This window comes from Cucurbita pepo, chromosome LG13, assembly GCF_002806865.2.
Source record: "Cucurbita pepo subsp. pepo cultivar mu-cu-16 chromosome LG13, ASM280686v2, whole genome shotgun sequence".
In the NCBI taxonomy this organism is placed as follows: domain Eukaryota; kingdom Viridiplantae; phylum Streptophyta; class Magnoliopsida; order Cucurbitales; family Cucurbitaceae; genus Cucurbita; species Cucurbita pepo.
Window position 1 is genome coordinate 4,066,040 of NC_036650.1, and position 21,570 is coordinate 4,087,609.

General features: G+C 36.6%; 3 protein-coding genes and 1 long non-coding RNA gene across 6 annotated transcripts; all 4 read left to right on the plus strand.

Annotated features, from left to right (window-relative positions):
- The first annotated feature begins 5,004 nt into the window (after positions 1 to 5,004).
- On the plus strand, positions 5,005 to 10,322 carry LOC111809445 (uncharacterized lipoprotein syc1174_c-like). 3 transcript variants are annotated; one of them, XM_023695910.1, is made up of 11 exons: positions 5,005 to 5,177; positions 5,269 to 5,403; positions 6,063 to 6,179; positions 6,312 to 6,440; positions 6,685 to 6,861; positions 7,277 to 7,417; positions 7,999 to 8,184; positions 8,325 to 8,396; positions 8,638 to 8,803; positions 9,029 to 9,078; positions 10,190 to 10,322. In XM_023695910.1, the coding sequence occupies exons 1-9, from the start codon at positions 5,052 to 5,054 to the stop codon at positions 8,800 to 8,802; spliced, it is 1,248 nt and encodes a 415-aa protein (XP_023551678.1). In that variant the 5' UTR covers positions 5,005 to 5,051; the 3' UTR covers position 8,803; positions 9,029 to 9,078; positions 10,190 to 10,322. The 3 variants fall into 3 exon arrangements, with proteins under 3 accessions (XP_023551678.1, XP_023551677.1, XP_023551680.1); XM_023695909.1 differs by having other exon boundaries at positions 10,110 to 10,228; XM_023695912.1 differs by lacking the exon at positions 10,190 to 10,322 and adding an exon at positions 10,095 to 10,173.
- Positions 10,323 to 11,464: 1,142 nt separating this feature from the next.
- LOC111809444 (U-box domain-containing protein 11-like) lies at positions 11,465 to 13,469 on the plus strand. The gene is made up of 3 exons (XM_023695908.1): positions 11,465 to 11,795; positions 11,880 to 12,272; positions 12,345 to 13,469. Exons 1-3 carry the CDS (start codon positions 11,640 to 11,642, stop codon positions 13,401 to 13,403), a joined length of 1,608 nt encoding a protein of 535 aa, XP_023551676.1. The 5' UTR covers positions 11,465 to 11,639; the 3' UTR covers positions 13,404 to 13,469.
- Positions 13,470 to 16,551: 3,082 nt separating this feature from the next.
- On the plus strand, positions 16,552 to 17,015 carry LOC111809252. Its single transcript, XR_002817197.1, has 2 exons — positions 16,552 to 16,656; positions 16,741 to 17,015. It is a non-coding gene; the product is annotated as an uncharacterized LOC111809252 (long non-coding RNA).
- Positions 17,016 to 18,648: 1,633 nt separating this feature from the next.
- LOC111808896 (extensin-1-like) lies at positions 18,649 to 19,427 on the plus strand. Its single transcript, XM_023695129.1, has one exon. It carries the CDS (start codon positions 18,753 to 18,755, stop codon positions 19,176 to 19,178), a length of 426 nt encoding a protein of 141 aa, XP_023550897.1. The 5' UTR covers positions 18,649 to 18,752; the 3' UTR covers positions 19,179 to 19,427.
- The last annotated feature ends 2,143 nt before the right edge of the window (positions 19,428 to 21,570 follow it).

Genomic DNA, 21,570 nt, shown 5'->3' on the forward strand with positions numbered 1-21,570 from the left:
GAAACTTAGCTCTGGGCTAAATGAAAGGTAAGAACACTTACCCTAGTGATAAGGAATCACACTAAAGAAAGTACAATTTGGATTACCTTATTGATCAAATATCTGAAGGCAAGAATAATTGGCTAAGATTTGAATAACTCCACAGGATAGATGGTTCATGTCAAGCTTGAATGATTCTAAACATGCAATTTAAACTACATAGAATTGCAAAGAAACTCAATTAGTGGCAAAAGAAAAGAAAAAATGTTCTTTTTATTGTATTTTCCTAGTTTCCTTCACAAATATAATATACATGTGTTTCCTTCCGTCACTATGTAAATGTAAAGTACATTGAAAAAACATCATAACTCTAAATTATCATCCTCTCGAAATTTATAACCATCAAAGAATAATTGAAGCTTCATTTTTCTTCCTTGAAGTTTATCTTGTATGATTGATGTAACGACCCTAGATTTCTACTAACCTAAAGTCACTACCGTCATCAGAACCTATACTCTTATGCGAAATGAAACCCTTAAAACTTCATCATAAAACATTGTCATAGACTTACAAGTTCGAAAGCATCTTTAAAACAACACAAGGAAATACTAAATAAAAAGTAAAACATTAAAAGTAAAAACATTCAATACCAACCTAAGACTAAGTGAATAAAGTACCACTATCTTATGCACGTGTCATAGTCTTTATTTGCGATGTCGTCGGCCATACAGGGGTGTCTTGCCTTTATCTGAAATAGAAGTACACACAGCTTGAGTATTTTAAGAAATAATCAAGTAAGTGATCCCACTATTGGGGTTAAGTAATGCAAACATATGCAACTCATGATCGTAGCTAGCTGTCCGTAGCAATGTCTAGAGATCAGCAGATCTCTGAGTGTTATGCGAGGTATGATGATGATCATCATCGTAGTGTAAGCGTCCATACTCATCATCATAAATGGAGAAGTAACTCGATGTATATGTGCACACAAAATGCATGAGGTCGCTCTAGTTTTCATCTTTAAATTATCTTTTTATTGGCACACAAAATGCATGAGTAGTTTTCATCATAAATGGAAAAGTAACCCGATGTATATATGCACACAAAATGCATGAGATTCCTCTAGTTTTCATCATAAATGGAGAAGTAACCCGATGTATATGTGCACACAAAATGCATGAGGTCCCTCTAGTTTTCATCTTTAAATTATCTTATTATCTTTTTATTGTATATGTGCACACAAAATGCATGAGGTCCCTCTAGTTTTCATCTTTAAATTATCTTTTTATTGTATATCTAGTTTTCATCTTTAAATTATCTTTTTATTGTATATCTAGTTTTCATCTTTAAATTATCATTTATGTGCACACAAAATGCATTTATGTTACAACCTTTATCAAATGCTCTACCAATTAGTTAAAGGATCCATTTGGATTAAAATAATTAACTTCTAATAGGGTCAAGCATGACATTTTCTATAAGGATCCATTTGGATTAAAATAATTAACTTAACTTCTAATAGGGTGAAGCATGACAATTTCTATGATGATATTATGATATGGGTTGGAAGGTGAAAAAGAGGGCCTACTGAGTTCAAACTAATGACCTCTTAATGGCTTTTTGTTCTGCAGTCAAATACTCTACCACTAAGCTAAGGATCCATGAGCATACATCCAACCCTATGATTTGAGTTGGAATGTGAAGAAAAGGGCCGTATCAAGTTCAAACCGATGACCTCTTGACCCGTAGTCAAATATTTTACCACTTAACTAAGAACCCATTTGCATGAAAATAATTGGTTTCTAATAGGATCGAGCATAACATTTTCAAGTGGCCAATAACTATTTGAATTGGCCAAGGGCAAACCGATAAACTCTTAATATGTAATTAAATGTTTTAACATTGAACTAAGAACCCATTTGCATTAAAATAATTAACTTCTAATTCGGTGAAACATGAAATTTTCTTGTGGTTTGAGTGTACAACTAGCCAATGATAATTTGAATTAAAAGGTGAAAAAAATGGTCTTACCAAGTTCAAACCGATAATCTCTTAATCTGCAGTCAAATGCTACATTTTCTGGTGGGTTAATAAACCTATGATGATTTTACGTGTACCAATCATGGGTAGAACATGAGTGTGGTGGAGACATTAAAAAAAAAAAAAAAAAAAAAAANTTCAGATAACCTCTTAATTTGCAAGCAAACGCTCTACCACTCAGTTAAGGACTCATTTACATTAATGTACTAGGATCATAAAATAATTAACCGCTAATAGGGTCTAGCACGATCATTTGAGTTGTACCAATTATTTGGTGAAACATAAGTATAGAGACATAATAGCCAATTTATTACACTAAACTCTCAATTCAATTCAATTGCAAATTTTTGTACAAAAAAGGGTGAAAAAAATAAATTAATCTACAATCAAGTGGTTTACCACTAACCTAAAGACCCATCGGTCAAAAACAAGGTAGACAAAAAATAAAAATAAAATAAAAGCCCTTATCGGGTTTAAACAAAAAAAACTCAAGTCAAATGTTCTACCACTAGATCCCAATTTCTTCTACAGTCAAATGTCCATTAGTGGCATTTTTGTTATTTCTAACTATAACAAAAAATTGAGGCTCTAAACATGCTCGTAATCCTTTCAAATTAAGCTTATACTACCTTAGTACAAAATTTCATTGTTAATTTAATCAAATACTCGTTTTCTAGGTTTTATTAGATCATACCAAATAAAACGTTTGTTCTAAGCCCTTTTTTAGTGGTTCAAGGAATCACTCGTATTTATATAATAGCATACAAAACTTAGTTTTATAGGGCAACACCAATTAATTCCTACAATTATTGCGGAAGAAAAGTCTGAGGTATCTACTTATTGATGCTATTGTATTCGGGAGCATAGTTTGTGTCCCTCTCAAGCTCAAAATTCCTCAATTGGTTTTTTGTGAAGATCCCTTATTAAGTTAGGTATTCAAAAACGTTGCTAAATCGATAAGAAATAACTAAAAGGAGAGTCATTTAAATAAAACTTAAGGATAGTTCAAGAAAACTAAGTGAGTGGTTGGTTCAATTGAATGACACATGGGTTCGTTCTTGATGGCATGATCGAGTGAACGATGAAACCTGAGTATTCGCTTGACAACAACAAGGACATTTGACCGTAGAAGAAATTGGGATCTAGTGGGGCATAAACACGAGCTAAAAGCTGAGAAAGAACGAGGAGAAAAAATGCAAAAAAATATGAAAAATCGCAATACTGTATGGAAAAAGTGACATGTTGGCGCAATGAGTACATTTTCTCTGATTTTTTATCCAACTTCAATCATGCTCATATTTTCTCTTCTTTAGGAGATATTTTTAAGGATCTGAACTCGAATGTGACATCTCAAAAAAAGTATGATATAAGAGGTAGGTTATAGAAATTTGAGTATGAAATGATTTAGTTTGATGCATGTAAGAGCACGTTAAACATTATGATTCACGTTTATTGAGGAATGAACTAAAGAGCTATGATTTGACCGAAATTGAAAGCATGTCTTTAGTGTATCACAAATCATGTTATAGGAATCCTATTATAAATGTTGAATGTTGTTATGCATGTTTACTAAACATGTATGCATTGTCCTATGAACTAAAATTCATAACTCGGCTAGATCCCTATGTTATATCTCTATTTCATATGTTTGTAATGTATGTGGTTATACGGGCACGATTAGGAGTTCACCAACTAACCTTTAATCGTGATCCTGATTCGATTTTTAGGGGTATGAATAACCATAGAATTGGCTTACGATATTTTATGACTTATGACTGTACCCTGTGGGGACTACGGTAAAGTTTGCCTATTAGCTTTCTATAGTGAGTTTGTCACGAGCGGCAAGGGCCCACAGTTGTACCTTAAGAGTTGGTTATGATTATTGTTCATGCATGTGAGTTATGTGATTATACGGGGACGATTAGGGGTTTGCCAACTAGCCCCTAACCGTAAACCTGATGTGATTGTCAGGAGTCTGGATAACCATACAACTGACATATGATGTTTTATAACGTATGATTTGTGCTTTGTGGGGACTATTAGGACGTTTGCTAATTAGCTTTCTTTTGGTGAACCTGTCACAAGCAACAAGGGTCCACAGTTGAACCTTAGAGTTGGTTGAGCCTTAGCATACATGAACCTTATGAGATTGATACCGAGGTTGCGCCTCAAGAACTTAGAGATATGATGATGAAAGAGACTAGCAAACTATGAACACCCAAATGAGAATAAGACACCGAACGTATTAACTAAGATCAATAAAACCTGATAACAAACTATGAACTAACGGCAAGGTGCTAACTGAGTATATTTTATATGCTCGATCCTACTTCTTCAATTTTCTTTCAGGTGGAACTTGATGTAGTGGTCGAGGTGGAGACACATGAGCTGTTGGCGGTAGAGAGTCCCGTCACACTTGAGTTTTGGTGGTTTCCTTTTGTCTTTTGTAAAAGCAAACCTTAAATTGAATTTTAAAGTACAGGCATGAGTTTAAGTGTTTTAAATTTTACGGATCTTTCTTTATTGTCACATTAGTGAGTAACGGTCTGTGGCTCGAGTCACTCGAAAAGTGGGTCATTTCACCCTGTGATTTAGGATGGCGTCAAGACATGAAGGTCATGTTAATTGAAAATCAAGATGATGTTGGATGAAACGTGACATTGGATTGAGACACCTTAGCTCCAAGTAGAGCCAAGATGGGCCGAATGACTTGGCCAGTGTGTATCATTAAAATTGCGTCACATTTGTAAATACTTTTAGATTGGGCCGAATTTGTTATTATTTTGTGTTAAATTGCGAATGGTCCCTATTTTCTTTCTATACGAATGGGCTGAATTCTAGGAAAGTAGTCCCTTTTCGTCCAATCTTGAGCCTCCAATTTGTCTGGGCTGCTCGAATTGGACCTTAAAGGGCCAAAATTAGTTATCTATTTATTTAATTCGGATATGTTCTTAAATAATCTTCTTTCAATTCACAAATAATAATTCAGTAAGAAAAATCGGCGGCATTTTCATTTTTTTTGGTACATCAGAATGTCCCTTCATCTCAGTTATCCACTCCCGATAATCCCCTGCCGGAATGGATTCCGGACCAAATCTCAGCCACCGGCGGCAAATTCGGTCGTCACATGCTCCGCCATCAACCGTTACTCCGCCGGAGTGAGTTCCTCTCTTTGATTTTCCTCAGTTACTCGAAATTCAAATTACTGCATTAATTGGTTTACGATTGTGTCTGTAACTGAATACACAGTGCAAAAGGCAATATACCAGTGTGATGATAGTCCCGACGGGCGTAGGAGCCGCCATTGGTGGATACGCAGGTGACGCTCTTCCGGTTGCTCGTGCCCTTGCCTCAGTCGTTGATTGCCTTATAACTCATCCTAACGTACTTCTTTCAACTTGCCTTAATATTTTACGATATTAAGTTTTCAATTTTTGTTTGTTTATTGTCAGAAATTGTGCAAAATTTTATTGATAAGTAGTATGATTAAATTTTCAGAATCTTCGCTGCAAAGTAAATTATGTAATTAGTTCATAGTTTTATTTTTCTTGTCACATTTGATCGGTAGCATTGTATAATTTTAGTTTTCAGAAGACATGATTATCGTAACAATATGTTACAAAATATTAGTCCATTCTTGGAAAAGATAAAGTATACTTATCTGGTTAATAAAATAGCTTATTAATTTTTTTTTTATAAATTTTTATTAATTTATCAACATATTTTAAAAATAAAATATATCAGCAGTTTGTTAATTTCTTTTTGAAAAAAATTCAATTCTATGTTATTCTATGAGAATGCATACGATGTATAAAAATTCCTATATCAATATAATTCCATCAAAGACTTATCGAAAGTTCGAGTCTTTTTTATTGATTGCTAACGGGCGCATGACACGATAAATTAAGATGTATGCCTTCCCTAAAAATGTATCTGTGTTTTCACATTTGTTGGAATAATAATAAGAAGAAGAATTCTCCTCCTCTCACTTTTATCTGTGTATAAAAGATATGCTTTTATTTGACTTGAGCAATTTTCTTTAGGTGCTTAATGCAGCTATGCTTTACTGGCCTATGTCCAATGTGCTGTATGTTGAAGGCTATGCACTAGATCGGTTTGCAGAAGGTTCATGGGCCCTACAGCCTGTTCACCAGAATCGGGTATATGTTAATTCATGTTCTTATCTTTTCCTTGAACTAGTTGTCATATGTCGTATTTTGCCAGGCCTAGTGGTGTGCCTCAGTGACTTCCCTGTAACATGATAATGTATTTTGTAGAGTTGAATGAATCAGGTAGGATTGGTTCTTGATGCTGGAATGGAGGAAGAGCTTCGAATTCGTCACTTGCAAGTGGCTGATGCTGCTAGGGCCTCTCTTGGGTTGCCTGTGATGGAATATGTTGTCACAGAGACACCTTTAATGGTACTATTTTCTTGCCCACATGAGATATCTAATTTAACTTGGCTTATTCACGCCTACCGAGTACGTAAAGCCAAATAATATATATAGTTTGAATTTCATTAGCTGGTTAGTTTTGACTACGATGAACACTAAATAGCTTATAGTTGTGCTTCCAGATTTGAGATCAGATCTGTCTTCCTCGAGAGGAAGAATTACAAATTTTCTTGATGTATGATTATAAAAGTTGAGATGGCTTGTTTGATAGGTAGAGAAGTGGATTGATCCAAAAACTGGGCAATCAACTGGGAGGATTAGACACCCTGCTTCATTGCTGAGAGCTGTGCAGGCATTGATGAAACGATCAAAGGTGAATGCAGTTGCAGTTGTTGGACGATTCCCAGATGATGATGTTGAAGAGACGGATAATTATCGACAAGGGATGGTAATGAAAATTCCTCAGTTACTCCATTTCTTGTTATTCTTCATTCAGGTCATACCTGTTCCACTGCTTCTACTGGTGAACTTTTGTGAGCTATTGAGTATACTCTTTGGTGTATCTTTCTATGAATTAGACCATAAATGTTATGACTCTGCAGTCTGCATATAGTTGTAGAAACCGTTCATATGCTCTGAAATTGTAGTTAGAATTGGTATTATTTCAAAGACAAGCCCTCCAGTTAAATTTATCCTTTGACTTGATAAAACTATATATGAATTTAAATATTTTATGCATCTTCACGTGATTGTTTTTGGTAAAGCAATGTTCAAGTATGCAATTTAAGAAAAAATTATGAGATGTGTACGTACTTGATTGTCTATCTACTAGTATCTAATATTTTGCAATCTGTCGCTTGAAGGGAGTTGATACTTTGGCAGGGGTTGAGGCTATTATCAGCCATCTTGTGGTGAAGGAGTTTCAGATTCCATGTGCTCATGCTCCTGCTTTATCGCCTACTCCCGTATGCAAATCTGTATCTCCAAAATCAGCAGCAGAGGAGGTTAGTAATACTCTGGACTTATCCTCCCTGTTATTGTGTGTAATGGACTTTAAATTTTGCGGGAAATGGTTCTTTTTCTGATATTTTTAAAGGAAAGAAAAGAAGCGGTTAGTTGAAGACAAGGAGGAAGTTATTAACTCCAATTTGAAATTTTTGAAACAAAGATTTTGTTCTTGTTGGCGATACTTCTACTTGCTAGTTAAAATACTTTACGTGCTGAAGATACCTCCACAAGACTATGACATGGCTTTCCACAAGACTCAACAATGTTTAGGTGAAACAAGAGAGGGGCAATACGTAAGAATCACCTATTTTAACAAGAAGAAACAATGATTTGTGGGATACATTTGAGAAAAAGTAAAAGGAAAAGAAAAGTTACACAGCATACACACAAACCAAAGTTCATTTTTCTGGTAATCATTTATTAACAGCATTTGATTTGATCTTGTATGTCTACTATTAACAACATGAACGCAAATGCTTATATTCCTCAAATTTCTGTTCTTGGTGGTAACTCTGTCTCGTTCTCTCTCTCTCTCTCTCTCTCATGCTTTCATCAAGGCCTCAATTCTGTGCTGCAGTTAGGATACACATTCTTACCATGTGTACTTTCTGGGCTAAGCTATGCGCCTCAATACTTGAGCAATAGTTCTGAATCATTGGGGAAGGACTGCATATTGGCAAATGATGTCGATAGTGTCATTGTACCTATAGATGCATGTGGAGGGGATGGCGCCCTTGCCTTTGCCAGAAGCAAACAGCACAAGGTATCAAATTTGTATACATAATACATCTTAGATGTGCAGATGGGTCTCGTATGGTCATTAACGTCACTACATTTCAGTTCTAAGAGACTGCTTCGGATTACTACTTTGACATTGACCAAGTACTTTTAACTTTGTCACAGCCACTTATTATTGCGGTTGAGGAAAATGAAACAGTTCTCAGTGATTCTCCAGAGTCACTTGGGATTGAGGCGGTATGCATTGGAATACTTGTGAACTCTTTTCTTTTCCATTTTTCGGTTGTTGCTGAAGAAACTGTAATTAAATCAAGCTGGAAGTTCAAGTAATGAATTTTAGTGATCTTACATCCTCCTAGAAGCTTGCCGAAGTTAAAATTGAAGAGCCTTTTTAAACCTAAAACAAGCTATTATGATCTGCCTTCTATGTTGCCTGGTCGCTGTTGTGTTTTTTGATTAATTTAAGCATATTGTGCAGGTAAAAGTCTCAAATTATTGGGAAGCCATAGGTGTTGTTGCAGCTCACAAGGCAGGAATAGATCCTTATTCCCTGCGAAGAAATAGGATCAACAACATTCATTCCATTTCCATTACATCTCCTAATGGCCATGCAGTTTCAAGTGCCCCTCAACGATTCAACTGAGGTATCTAATCAGCTATATTGTGTATGATTATAAATGTTATTTTTTTTCATCTCATAAAGCATCATTATCTGATTCACGATATCTAATGTGTTTGTTTGATGCATCCGGTACCGTTGTTTTATTCCTTGATTTGGGATATATTGATAAACAGCTAAATTTGAACTTTGTTTTGTTAAGCTTGGATTTGGAATTTGATCAGCTAAATTTGAATGTTGCTCTCTGCAGGATCTACTGAATTCGCAAAGTTCCATACATATTCTACTCCTACTCACCAGGTAGAATTTGTTGGTTAAATTATAGTTTTTGCATTCTACCCTGTGTCAGATTTTCTTTTATTTTTATCCCTATACTTTAAGTTGAATTTTCTGAATAGTCCTACCAATAGTAAATGAATTCAATTTTCATAGAGAGTTTAATCTTAATAAGAAATTAGTCACGTAAATTAACGCGTTCCCCTCTATAGGGACTATTAAGAAGATTTAACTAAATTGTTGGATCAAAATGAAAAACTAAGCCACATGACATAATCAAATGTATAATTTGATCATTCTCCTTGGGTCACATAAGATACCCCAAACATATTATCAAAGAAAAAACTCCCGCTTCCATTGGGGCCCCTCTGATAAGGAAATACATCTTTGGTATCGTCAAATGATTCTATTCGTAGGAAAGCCTCGAAACGTTATGATCCTCATTCTACAATATATTAGTAATAATAAGAAAAAAGAATGGAACGCTGTTTTGGAAGAAAAAAAGAGATAGGAATTAATTCAAAGCCAGCAAAGATTCAGGGGCCTAGAAAGGTAAAGACAATTTGATCATTCCCTTGGGTCACATCAGATAGTGATGAATACCCTCAAAGCAGGAGGAAAAGAAAGACAGAAAGAAGACATGGATGAAAGGTATCGTTGTTTGGAAAATTTTTCTAAAGCCTTGTGTTTTTGGCAGTTTTATGGATAGAGACAACGGTGTTTACCGTAATATTTAATAGGATAAATTATTATTCAGAATGATGTCTCAAAGGTTGTTTAATTATCATATCTCATCAGCAACCAAATTGGTTCATAAAATATCATATTAAGACAGTGTCAAAGTCAATCAAAATTGGATTGGGGTTTGTTGTGGAAATCTGAATCATTATCTCTCTGGCATCCCAGCTGAATAAAAATGTATTTGTTGATGGAAACATGAAAATTTCTGCAATTTATAAATAAACGACGAACAGCTTCCCTTTAAGATTCTGATTTGTGTTTTTTCAAGAGAATAGAGTAAATACCTAACGTCCTTGTAGTGTGGCAATGAGCAGCGAAGTCGTTGGTGATGGCCGGCGGCGTGCTTTAGCGCTGCAACTTCTTGACCTGGTACGTGACTTTGTTCTGATGTCAGGGAGGTCCATCACCGGAGCCGGAGACGTCATGAAGAAAGACTGCACCGATCTCATTCGTCGGATTGCGCTCCTGATTCATCTGGCGGAGGAGATCACAAACTTTTGTGGTGGCTTCCGGGACAAGATTGAGGCATTGACTGACTCTATTTCTTCTTCTTCTTCTTCTTGTTTGGATTGCCTTTCGGAAGTGGTCGGAGCAATTCAGGCAGCGAAACGCCTTCTGTATGCCGCTATGACTTTCTCTGTATACGACGATGACGAGGTTTCTGCGACTTCGACTGTGAGTTCATCCTTATCGTTCTCTTTCTCTTTCCATTAGATTAAATTAGAATTGGAAAATTAACAGAGCTGGGTGTGGAGCTTCCATTAATGTAAGAACTCGGAACTTCTGAGTTTCAGATTTGCAGTGCAGATTTGGCAAATTCTTGGCCTGCCAAAACGGTTCTATTTGCTTTGATTTTACAGAAATTTCATTCTACGTGCTATCTACTTCTTCCTCTTCTTTTTCTTCCTTTTGCAGTCGTGACCTTTCAAAATATATTAAAAATTCTGTTTTGGTTTATAATTTTTAGTTTAGAATATGAGAATTCAACCTTCAACTCAGAAACTCAGATATGTTAGATCTGTTAGATGAACACGACTTTCCACAATGGTATGATATTGTCCACTTTGAACATAAGCTCTCATGGCTTTGCTTTGGGCTTCCCCAAAAAACCTCATGTCAATGGAGAGAGTCGTGTTCGTCTAACATGGTATCAGAGTCATGCCTTAAAACTTAGCTATGCCAATAGATTGGTAAATCTTCAAATGTCGAACAAATGACTCCAAAAGAAAAGGAGTCAAGCCTCGATTAAGGAGAGACTTACTTTGTTCGAGAGGAGGTGTTGGATGATGAAAGTCGCACATCAGCTAATTTAGGGAATGATCATGAATTTATAATCAAAGAATACTATCTCTGTTGGTATGAGGCCTTTTAGGAATCCCAAATCAAAGCCATGAGAGCTTATGTTCAAATGGACAATATCATATCATTGTGGTGAGTCGTGTTCCTCTAACATACTCTACAAAATTAAATTTTTACATGATGAACAAGGGAAATAAATATAAAAAATAAAAATAACTTTTTAAAATTAAATTAAAAAAATATTATCTACAGATAGTCAGCATTTGGTAATGACCATGTCATCCTTATGTTTAAGTCAACCACCAATTAGAAACCAAATTTAAGATAATTAGAAATAAAAATTAAACCTAACATTTCATTAGTTTTAAAATTTTAAATATCAAATAAATATTAAATCTAAAACTCCATTAGTTTTAAAATTTCGCATGTCTTCTTCACGTCTTTGAAATGCGGTAATCAAAGCAGGTTCGAGATAGACTAATTTTAAACCAACCTAAACACGACTCAACTGGTTCAAAATTATTATATTTTCTTTAATTAAAAAAATGAAGTTTTGCATATGTTCTTGGCTTGCCATTGTTAAGGAGGGAGGTACCAAAAAATTGGTTCTGCAATTCCATTACGTGACATCCAGATTGGAAACTGCACTCTCAAATCTGCCATACGACCACTTTTGTGTAGCAGACGAAGTACAAGAACAGGTAAACATAACATCTTCATTCCTCCACTTGAGTTTCAAATCATTACCCTAATGTTTAAGAAAGTTTTTGTTTTGTTTCTTTAAGGTTGATTTGGTCAGAGCTCAGCTGATGAGAGCATCAAAGAACTATGAGTCTATGTCTGACCCCACACATAAGAAGCTTGAAGCTACAGGTTCTGTAAAAGCCATGATCTTTCATGATGTCAAGACCATGTCTAGTGTTGATGATGGAGATCCAGGCTCTCAGCATCGTCCTCCGAACCGCGACGATCTGATCCGTTTCGATTCGGATGAGCTGAAGAACTCAAATGCATGTTTCAATGAGTGTTCAAGTGTTCATTCTGAAATGGAAGATGTTCTATCCATCAAGAGCCAAGATGAAGTTGGGAAGCTTGATGTAATTGAAATTCCTGAGAACTTCTTATGTCCCATTTCCCTTGAATTAATGATCGATCCCATCATCGTCTCGACCGGACAGGTACGATCGCCATTGATTTGTTCCTTCGAGAAAACAACTTTTCGGGACTGACTTAGTTATGATCATTTGTAGACATATGAAAGATCCAACATACAAAAATGGATAGACAGAGGAAATACAACATGTCCAAAGACTCAAGAGCAGCTTCAATCTCTGATCCTCACTCCAAATTTTGCTATGAGAAATTTGATCTCAGAATGGTGTGGAGAACACAATGTTAATTTAGAGAAAGGATTAACCAATAGGAAACTTAAGAAGTACAGATCATTTGAGGACGGTTGCCGAAGGACGTTACCGATCAAAACGTTGGTTCGACACCTTTCTTTCGGGTCGATACAGGAGCAGAAGGCGGCAGTGACCGAGATCCGACAGCTATCGAAAAGCAGCTCAGATCATAGAGTTGAAATAGCAAAAGCCGGAGCAATCCCCCAGCTGGTTGTCCTTTTAACTTCAGAAGATGTTGCAACACAAGAGAATGCAATTTCATGCATTTTGAACCTTTCACTTCATGAGCCAAACAAGAGACTTATAATGCTTCATGGTGCATTTTCTTACATTTCCCAAGTCCTCAAATTTGGGAGCATGGAAGGGAGAGAGTGTGCTGCTGGGACGATTTACAGCTTGTCGTTAGCTGACGAGAACAAGGCGATGATCGGGGCGTCGGGCGTGATCCCTGACCTTATAGAAATCCTCCAGATTGGAAGCCCAAGAGGGCAGAAAGATGCTGCAGGAGCTCTGTTGAATTTGTGTATGTACCAAGGGAACAAAGGCAGAGCTTTCAGGGCTGGGATTGTCAAACTATTATTGAAAATGCTCTCTGATTCAAATGGCACATTGGTTGATGACGCTCTTTATATAATGTCAGTTCTTTGCAGCCATCCAGAGGCCAAGGCTGCAATGGGGCATGCTAATTCATTGCTTGTTTTGACCAATGTTCTCAAGAAGGGGTCGTCTCGCAGCAGGGAAAATGCAGTGGCAGTTCTGCTTGCATTGTGTAAGGGAGATTGGGAGAAGCTGGAATGGTTAACCAGGCTTGGCGCCGCGGTGCCGTTGATGAAACTTTCCGAGGATGGCACGGAGAGAGCGAGGCGGAAGGCTGCTTCATTGTTGGATCAACTCAGAAAATCATGAGCCAAGATCAAACAGAGTTTGTGGTGTGGTTTGAGAGCTTCACCTTCTGGCCTTTTTTGGTTTGAGAGTTGGGGTAGCTTTTGTTTGGATTCATTTACAGAAACAGAATGTGAATTGTTTTATTTTCTTTTTGAGTTTGATCATATTCAAGTCTGATTTGTTATTCTCAAGTCCCTCCTTAGAGTTGGTTTAATAGGATTGCGACTTAAGGGTTAGTTTTATTTAGATGCCGAGGAAATTTACTAGATTTTTAAGGGCGTCTAAATGGTTTAATCCACCTTTCAAGTTTGATACTTGAGATTGGTTCATTGGGCTAATATGATCACTAGGTGCACTCATGTCTAGAATTCTAATTCCACTCATGATTGTAGGGTGATAGGTGTCACAAGAAAGTTATCGAGAAGAGAGTAGATTGTGACCCTCACGTGCCGACAAGACAAGATGGCAACACTGTAGTGGCGCCCAACCGGTCACACGAGGTTCAAGACAAGACGAGTGTAATGATGCGACTAAAGAGACGGTGCATTATCTAACACACCACAATGATGTGCACGAAAGATAAGTCGAGGTGTAACAAGATAGAGACGACGAGCAGACATGACTGTCAAAGGTAGGGTTGTTAAAGGGTTGGGTAGAGTCTCGAGCCTTAACCTCGAAAGTTGGAGTTTTGGAGGAAATTTGGGCATGTAGTTCTAGAGTCAAGTTTGTCCATATGAAATATGAAGGTTCGCCAAATTTGATGTTAATTGGACACAGGAAAAACGCTCCACAACACTGTATGATCGTTCACCAAAAAGACACCTACTCTAGAAAAATTGGAAATGCCTCAAAATGTATTATATGGAGAAGCATGGTGTCAGTTCTCCACCACCCCTGGGTCTTGTGGCCTAAGCGAGCTACCCTATGGCACATATGTGTGTCACAACGTGGGTGAGTATTGTGGGACAATTATCTCATGCGTCTTTCTTTGAAAAAGGTTTTTCACGGACAATGAAGGGTGTGCTGACATTGAGTGCCAACCCATGTCAGAGGTTAGATTATGCACCTACTATCCAGAATAGATTCCATAAATGATATAGCACACACACGGGAGGGTCCAATGGCTTGATAGAACTCGAATAGATGGATGTTCGGGATGTTCCAATGAGATGAATGACACATGGGTAAGTTTCAATTGATATTTTCGAGCAAGTTGCAATGACCTAGTTGGCTCTAGACATGGGACGACAACACGATGCACGGATCGTTCAATGGAAACCTAGATGATTATGAGATGTGACCTTGCTTACGATAGTGATAAGAATCATGGTGTTCCACAAGTTTCAACGGGATCTCTTACACGTTCCAAGGCCAAGAAGATTCAACAAGCGTTCGTTCTTCATCTACAAGACCATTTGAACCTTTGAAAGTTAATATTTGCAAAGTTGAATTGTAGCGTGGTGTTGTCACAAATAGCACTTGATTGATAGTTTCTTTGAAGACTTTATTTATTATTTTAAATTCATAACCTCTTGTAATAAGCAACTACAGGGTAGTGGAGTTGTTGGCCATAACTTCTATTAGTAGTCATCTGAAATATAGTGGAAAGAACTTGTCAATAATGATCACTAACATATTATATCAGAGAGATATTGGCTTAGAGTAGAGGTAATATTGAGCGGGATGACTTGGCTTAGTGTAGAAGAAATTCGACTAGAGTCGTGGACGTTTGAATATGCATGCACGAGCGACGTGTGGCTAAACAAACTTGGATTCCGCACAAGTTGTGTTCGGTTGGTGAAGACAAACCTTGTTTAAGGTCCAATGTAGCCACAAAGTTGGACGAAAAATGTGAATGGGGTTTGAGTTCCCCTTCAAGACTTGTCATGAGCATGTCAAGATCAAGATGTCACATTGTTGAAAAAGTACGATTGTGACACTAGGTCTATTGGAAATGTTCTAACCTAGGCTAACGTGTAAACCGCTCTAGCTCTAGCTCTAGCGCTTTAATCTTAGTTTGGTTGCTCCATGCATGCTTTATTCGGAAGATATTCCTAAAGTCCTACTCATGCTTAATCTAATCACCAAAGGCAAGATACGCTTGCGTGCTACCGAAGTTCTAGCGACCTCTACAAGTATTACTGACCTAAAGTATGTGTGGTTACTTATCGGGATGTAGCATGCCGCTCCAAGTTTTCTTTTATGCTTGTTGAAGGCTCCAAATTCACTAGTAAGTCCGAGATCAAATAAAATTATGGTCAATCTCGAAATGAAGGTGAGAAAACCAAATCTAGCTAAGATTGAATTTTGGTGGCTTATTGGATTTGAATCAATGACTTGCGCCAAGCTGCAGTTTTCGCGTGACATATGGTATGCACGCAAAGATTGTAACAGAATCGAGTTGGTTCAGACACCCGTTCAAGTTGAGGGTTTTGGTATGCAAGTGGCGGTCAGGCATAGATTATTGGATCGAACATAGTCACGAGTCGGATCGAACAAGTGACACACATCTCCTAAGGAAGTCGACATGTTGCTCAATTTGTTGCTCGACACATGGCAACCGCTAGTCTCGCCATGTTCAATTGCCCGCTGCTACGTGTCGCTCATTTACTTGCCTATACAATAAATTTTCAAATTTTCCATGAGTTTTCCAATCTTTTTCAATTTCGTAACTTTTTATAGAAAACTCGAATCAACTTGGTTCCTTCACTAAGTTGTAGAGGTTTAATTCAAATTTACAAAAATATTTTTATTATAATTTTTAACCAACTACAAAATGAAATAACTCAGAATAACAATATCAAATTTACGAGAGCTTATACTTAAAGTAGATAGTATCACATCATTATGAGATTCGTGGTTCAGTGTCCAATGAACGAAAATTAAATTTAAAATTAAAATTAATTTAGTATAATTTGATAAATTAAAAAAGCCAAAATAAAATAAAATTGAAACTAGTTACAAAAAAAAAAAATGGAAACGACTAGTATGAATGATCGAGAAGGAGTGGATAAAAATATCTAAAAGCCTAAAAAATATCTGTTCTTGCCGATCCTCCACGTCATCAAGCAAAATCGATCAAGAACCTTCCGGATCGTCCACTATGGGACCCATCTTTCGTCCTATAAATGCAGTTATTCCAATCGTGTCGCAATCCGAACACGAAGAAATGGAGCGGCATAAACTCGGGTCGGATTCTTATTACACCATTCTAGGAGTCGGGTCGGATTGTTCCGCAGAAGAGATTCGGCGGGCTTACCGGCGGCTGGCCATGGTACCGTCGGAGATACCATTTTCCGGTAAAAGCTAGATTGAACTACAAATTGAAATGCCTAATTTTGGTTGCGTTGCGGTGCAGCGATGGCATCCGGATCGGTGGGCGAGAAGACGAGCAGCCCCTGCTTTGTTAAGCAACGCCAAAGCCAAATTCCAGCAGATTCAACAAGCTTATTCGGGTAATTTCAATTCATTAACCAATCCAAAACTCCTGTTCTTATTGTGTTCTTGGTTGACCTATGTATTTTGACTCTTTCACCACTCATATTCATTGTTCACAACATTTTTTGAGAAGCACGTCTTTTAGATGGTGGTAGATGGCAATAAGAATCATTTTAGCTTTGCAGTCTTCGACATCATCACCATGCTCGATAACATCTCATACGCATTGAGCCTATAAATTAACCTGCATTTTTAAAGCCCACTTAGCATATAAAAAAAATAATGATATCCTTTTATGAATCAAAAAAATATTAGAATAAAAATAAATAATATATCTAGAAAGTTGTAATTACATTCAAGTGTCAATAATTATGCCGTTCAATTATTGACTCTAAAAAAACCAACTAGTGTTCGATAATGGACATATAAATGCAGGGCATACCTCCAAAAGAAGACATGATCATGTGTACACCTCAAAATTTCCCTCCCTCTAATCTAATTTGACGGTGATAGGTGTCCGTGCGACACGACATAACGGAACTCATAATCAATCATATTATTAATAATATAATGATGATTGTTAACTAAGCAAATTTGTGGAACATAGCCTATCCAACACACTCTGATATTTAAATTAATATCGAGTTAAAATAATATTAAATCGAGTATAGAATGATTTGCGATCTTTATTATGGAAATGAGTTTTTATATTTATATTAATGTTTCATAACTGTTTTTACTTGATCGGTCTAATAGTTCAATAGTGTTAGTACAATCAAATCCTAAGCGAGTTTTCTAACGATTAGTCGACCGAGCTGACCTCCTTAGGGTGGTCAGCTCCCTCCTCAACTCGAATTCAAAGACCTATTGAGAGTTGATATTAAATAATTTATTCCTTGAGAATATATTCTCTTAATACTTTTTCTTTTGGTTCATTTTCCTTATCATTACTTTTTTATTCACTCTTTTCCCATTACACCACAAAATATTTACCCTATAATATGTAATATATGGATGGGTGAGATACAATTAAGAGCAATACTTATATATATTTGATCGCATATTCTTAAATGTTTTATGGAATATTTTTCGATCAATGACCAAAAGTATCGAATGGGTACGTTTTGTTTTGCTCTATATATATACTTTTTGACGAAGCCCTTCGATGTTGTTGAGGATTGTTGGGAGTGAGTCTCACATGGGCTAATTTAGGGAATGATCATGAGATTATAAGTACATGAATAAATCTCCATAGATACAAGGCCTCTTGGGAAAGCATCGACAATACCATTGTGGATGCCATTAATCCTCAACATATACCATTGTGGAGAGTCGTGATTTCTAACATGGTATCAGAGTCATGCCTTAAACTTAGCCATGACAATAGAATACACAAAATATCTAACAAAAAATTTTGAGCCTCGAAGGTGTAGTCACAAAGGATGTATTTTATTCGAGAGCTCTATAGGAAGAAGTTGAATCTCATCAAGTTATTTTCTTCAATTATTTAAAAAATCTATTTATTAACCATACGGGTTGAAATTAATTCTCACAAAATTCAACTATCAAATAGTTATCACTTATGTCGATTACAAACGTTAAATATTTTTAATCTTTTTACAAAGTAGGATAGAGTTAAATTGGATGGGTCGAATTGACCCGCTAAACAAATATTAATGGATAAAGCAGATAAAATTTTTAATCGAAATCAAATCGAAAAAAATCTAACCAAAACCAAAATAATTATTAAGCCATATTAACACCTCAATTATTTGGTTCAACTAATTTAATATTGATGAGGGAAAGAAAAAGCAATGTGAATCAGACGGCGGTGGAGAGAGGCGGACGGTGGGGCCCCTAACATGGACTCCGAATATTCTCTCTCTTACTCTCTCTCTCTCTTAAAAGTCTTCAAAGTTCTATGCAGTTTACATGCACCCATCACCTAACTCACTTCTCTCTAACCCAAAAATGCTCCCTCTCTACTTTCTCCTCCTCCTCCTCCTCCTAATTTCCCCCTCCTCCACCACCGCCGCCAACCTCCGCCGCCTCGACGACTCCCCCGTCAAGTGTACCCCATGCGAGCAAAACCCCCCATCTCTCCCGCCGCCGATCTACCCCTCACCCCCACCGCCGTCTCCTCCGCCTCCTGACCTCCTCCCCTACTACTCTCCCCCACCGCCCAAGAAGAAGGACCACAAGAACCCCAACTGCCCTCCGCCTCCGCCTTCCGCGTTCATGTACATAACCGGCCCTCCCGGCGACCTCTATCCCATCGATCAGAATTTCAACGCCGCCGGCCGGAGATCCACCGCCGCCGTGATTTGGCTTGTTCTGGCCGGGCTTCTCTTGGTTTAAGCCGTAGGATCTCAATCGAATTTCTCGTAAGGTAAAATGAATTGTGTACGAGATTTTTGATTTGGGAATGGTTTATAAGAATTTATATGGATCATCATCATCATCATCATTTTCTTCTCCAATAATTTTGTAATTTGTACTAAATTTTGAGTTATCCACAAATTTGTGATCAGACAACAAAATTACTGTGCTTTTGTTTATCTATTTTTCAATCAAAATAAGAAAAATTAGGTCAGATCTTCTGTGCGACCATATGAACGGATTTGATTCAATTTAATTGCTGTCGTCCTCCAACCATATAATTGAATTTTATTTTAATTTAATAATACTAAAATTAATTTCGTTTTAGTGATTTAATTCAAGAACACACTAACACCTATTTTAAAATTTTATATTAAATAGCAATAAAAAACATAAATGGAAAAAATTAACAAATAATATAATTAAATATATAATTAAAAAAAATACTACGAAGACAAAATTAAAAAGAATAGATGGTTCCAAAAATTAATTTGTCATCGGGCCCCACGGTTATTAGGACGAGTCATTTTGCCTTTTTTTTTTTTTTTTTTTTTTTTTAAGTTAGCTAAAAAATTTAAATTCATCAAAATTAATTAATTTAACGGTCGTAAATTATGTCACAGTCATCTATTTAAAAGATAAAGCTACGTGAACTTAAATAATAACACATTCGACGTGTGATATAATATCAAATTTTATTTATTATCTAATTCATCATGCAATTTTTTTAATTAATTAAAACATTGGAATAAAAAAGTTTAAAAAGTAAGAAATAAAATAAAAATGAATGTTAATGGAATAAAGGGAGAGGGAGAGGAGGTGGCACCGGCCAAAACGTGTGGAGGGTAAAAGAGTAAATACGAGATGTGGGGCTGACAATTGTGGTGATGACACGCGTTTGGGTTCAAATTACGAGGTGGAATTGCGTAGTGTACTTGAAAGTGGGAACCCGATCCTGAGCCATTGGATCGGGTGTCAGAGAGTTCTTTGAGTTGGGATCTGATCAAATGTGGGGTCAACTCTGAATTCCTAGGATGATCATCTTCGGTTTCACCAACTGCGGCCCCACTGGATTATTTTCTCCCTATAGTCTCTAATTTATTTTTACCCCTATTTTATTTCGTAATATTACACGTCATTATACACATGTCTCTTCGTCCCTCTCCTCCTCCACCTTTACTCAATCGTCAAAACTGACTTTTTTTTTGTTTACTTGTCCTTTAGTTTCTTTCGTCAAAAGTGAACTTTGTATTTTGTTTATATATTTAAACTCGTTATATTAGTACCCTTACTTTTTAACTATATATAGCAAATCAGGTGTTCGATGGTTGTTGGTCAAAGTGAGGGAGCGTTCGAGAACTTCGTGGTCATAAGGGGGTCATCTTGGGACGCGAGTCTGTCTATGTATTTTGAGTCTACATTTGTTAAATTTATATCTTAAACTCTTTCTCCGTTTGTAATTAACTTAAACAATACTGACTTATATTGAATTTCAATTTGATTTTAATTATAGTTGGTTAGTTTTAATTTAATTTAAAATTTACCATATTTTTATATCTTATTTTATTTACTTTTATCTTTGTCTTTGTGACAATCCAGAGGGAGTGGAAAAAAAAGAGACAGAGTATAAAAGTACTTAATGTAAGTATACTTGTAGGTTCTCATCGAATTTTTATCCTAGTAGATTTTCACAGGTTTTTCGCTCTAGAAAGTTCGAGTCTAATTCTACAATTATTTGAGCTTCTGAAAAGGCTTTGGAGTTATGAGCAATTCTCTTACAATCACATACCCTTTTCAAGATCCTGAAGTTGTTCATTGAGTTCTAGCGCCACAATTCTATTGGATGGTGAATCTCATCTCGAGATGAATTGACTTTTATTTTGTCATACTTAGTTAGCTTGCATAGTCAAAGTTGTGAATGATCGGTATCCTAGGTTAAGGTGCGATCTCATCATATCTCATAGGACAATATGGAGTCTAGTCTGAATACATCCATGTAAGGTTATGTTTCGCAAGAAATACCATACCGTCAACATCTAGGGGAGTGACCCGCATGCCTGCCTACTACTTAGTTTACTCATGTTGTCCATCGCCTCTCTCAAGGCAACTTTACAGTGTAGTGAGTTTTCTTAGGGACTCTCTAACCTTTTTAACATACGAGAGACACTCATCATGAACTAAATTAGTTATGCAGTCCCTTGTCTCCTTTTCGAACGGGTTTATAGAATCACGACCTAGACTCTCTACCTATTTCTACACAAAAAAGTAACTCCTCAAATTTCCATGACATGCCTTCCTATTTGACCTTAGTCAAGCTTGATGACTCAGGTTCCTAGATGCCTACCGCTTGGTAGGAGCCCTACTTGGTTGA

Bases quoted from the DNA above. Each gene is read 5' to 3' on its own strand.
- LOC111809445 (XM_023695910.1), top strand. From the start codon at position 5,052: ATGTCCCTTCATCTCAGTTATCCACTCCCGATAATCCCCTGCCGGAAT. The intron at 5,404-6,062 runs GTACTTCTTTCA...AATTTTCTTTAG, and splicing joins GCCTTATAACTCATCCTAAC to GTGCTTAATGCAGCTATGCT. The intron at 6,441-6,684 runs GTACTATTTTCT...CTTGTTTGATAG, and splicing joins TCACAGAGACACCTTTAATG to GTAGAGAAGTGGATTGATCC.
- LOC111809444 (XM_023695908.1), top strand. From the start codon at position 11,640: ATGAAGTTTTGCATATGTTCTTGGCTTGCCATTGTTAAGGAGGGAGGT. The intron at 11,796-11,879 runs GTAAACATAACA...TGTTTCTTTAAG, and splicing joins CAGACGAAGTACAAGAACAG to GTTGATTTGGTCAGAGCTCA. The intron at 12,273-12,344 runs GTACGATCGCCA...GATCATTTGTAG, and splicing joins TCATCGTCTCGACCGGACAG to ACATATGAAAGATCCAACAT.
- LOC111808896 (XM_023695129.1), top strand. From the start codon at position 18,753: ATGCACCCATCACCTAACTCACTTCTCTCTAACCCAAAAATGCTCCCT.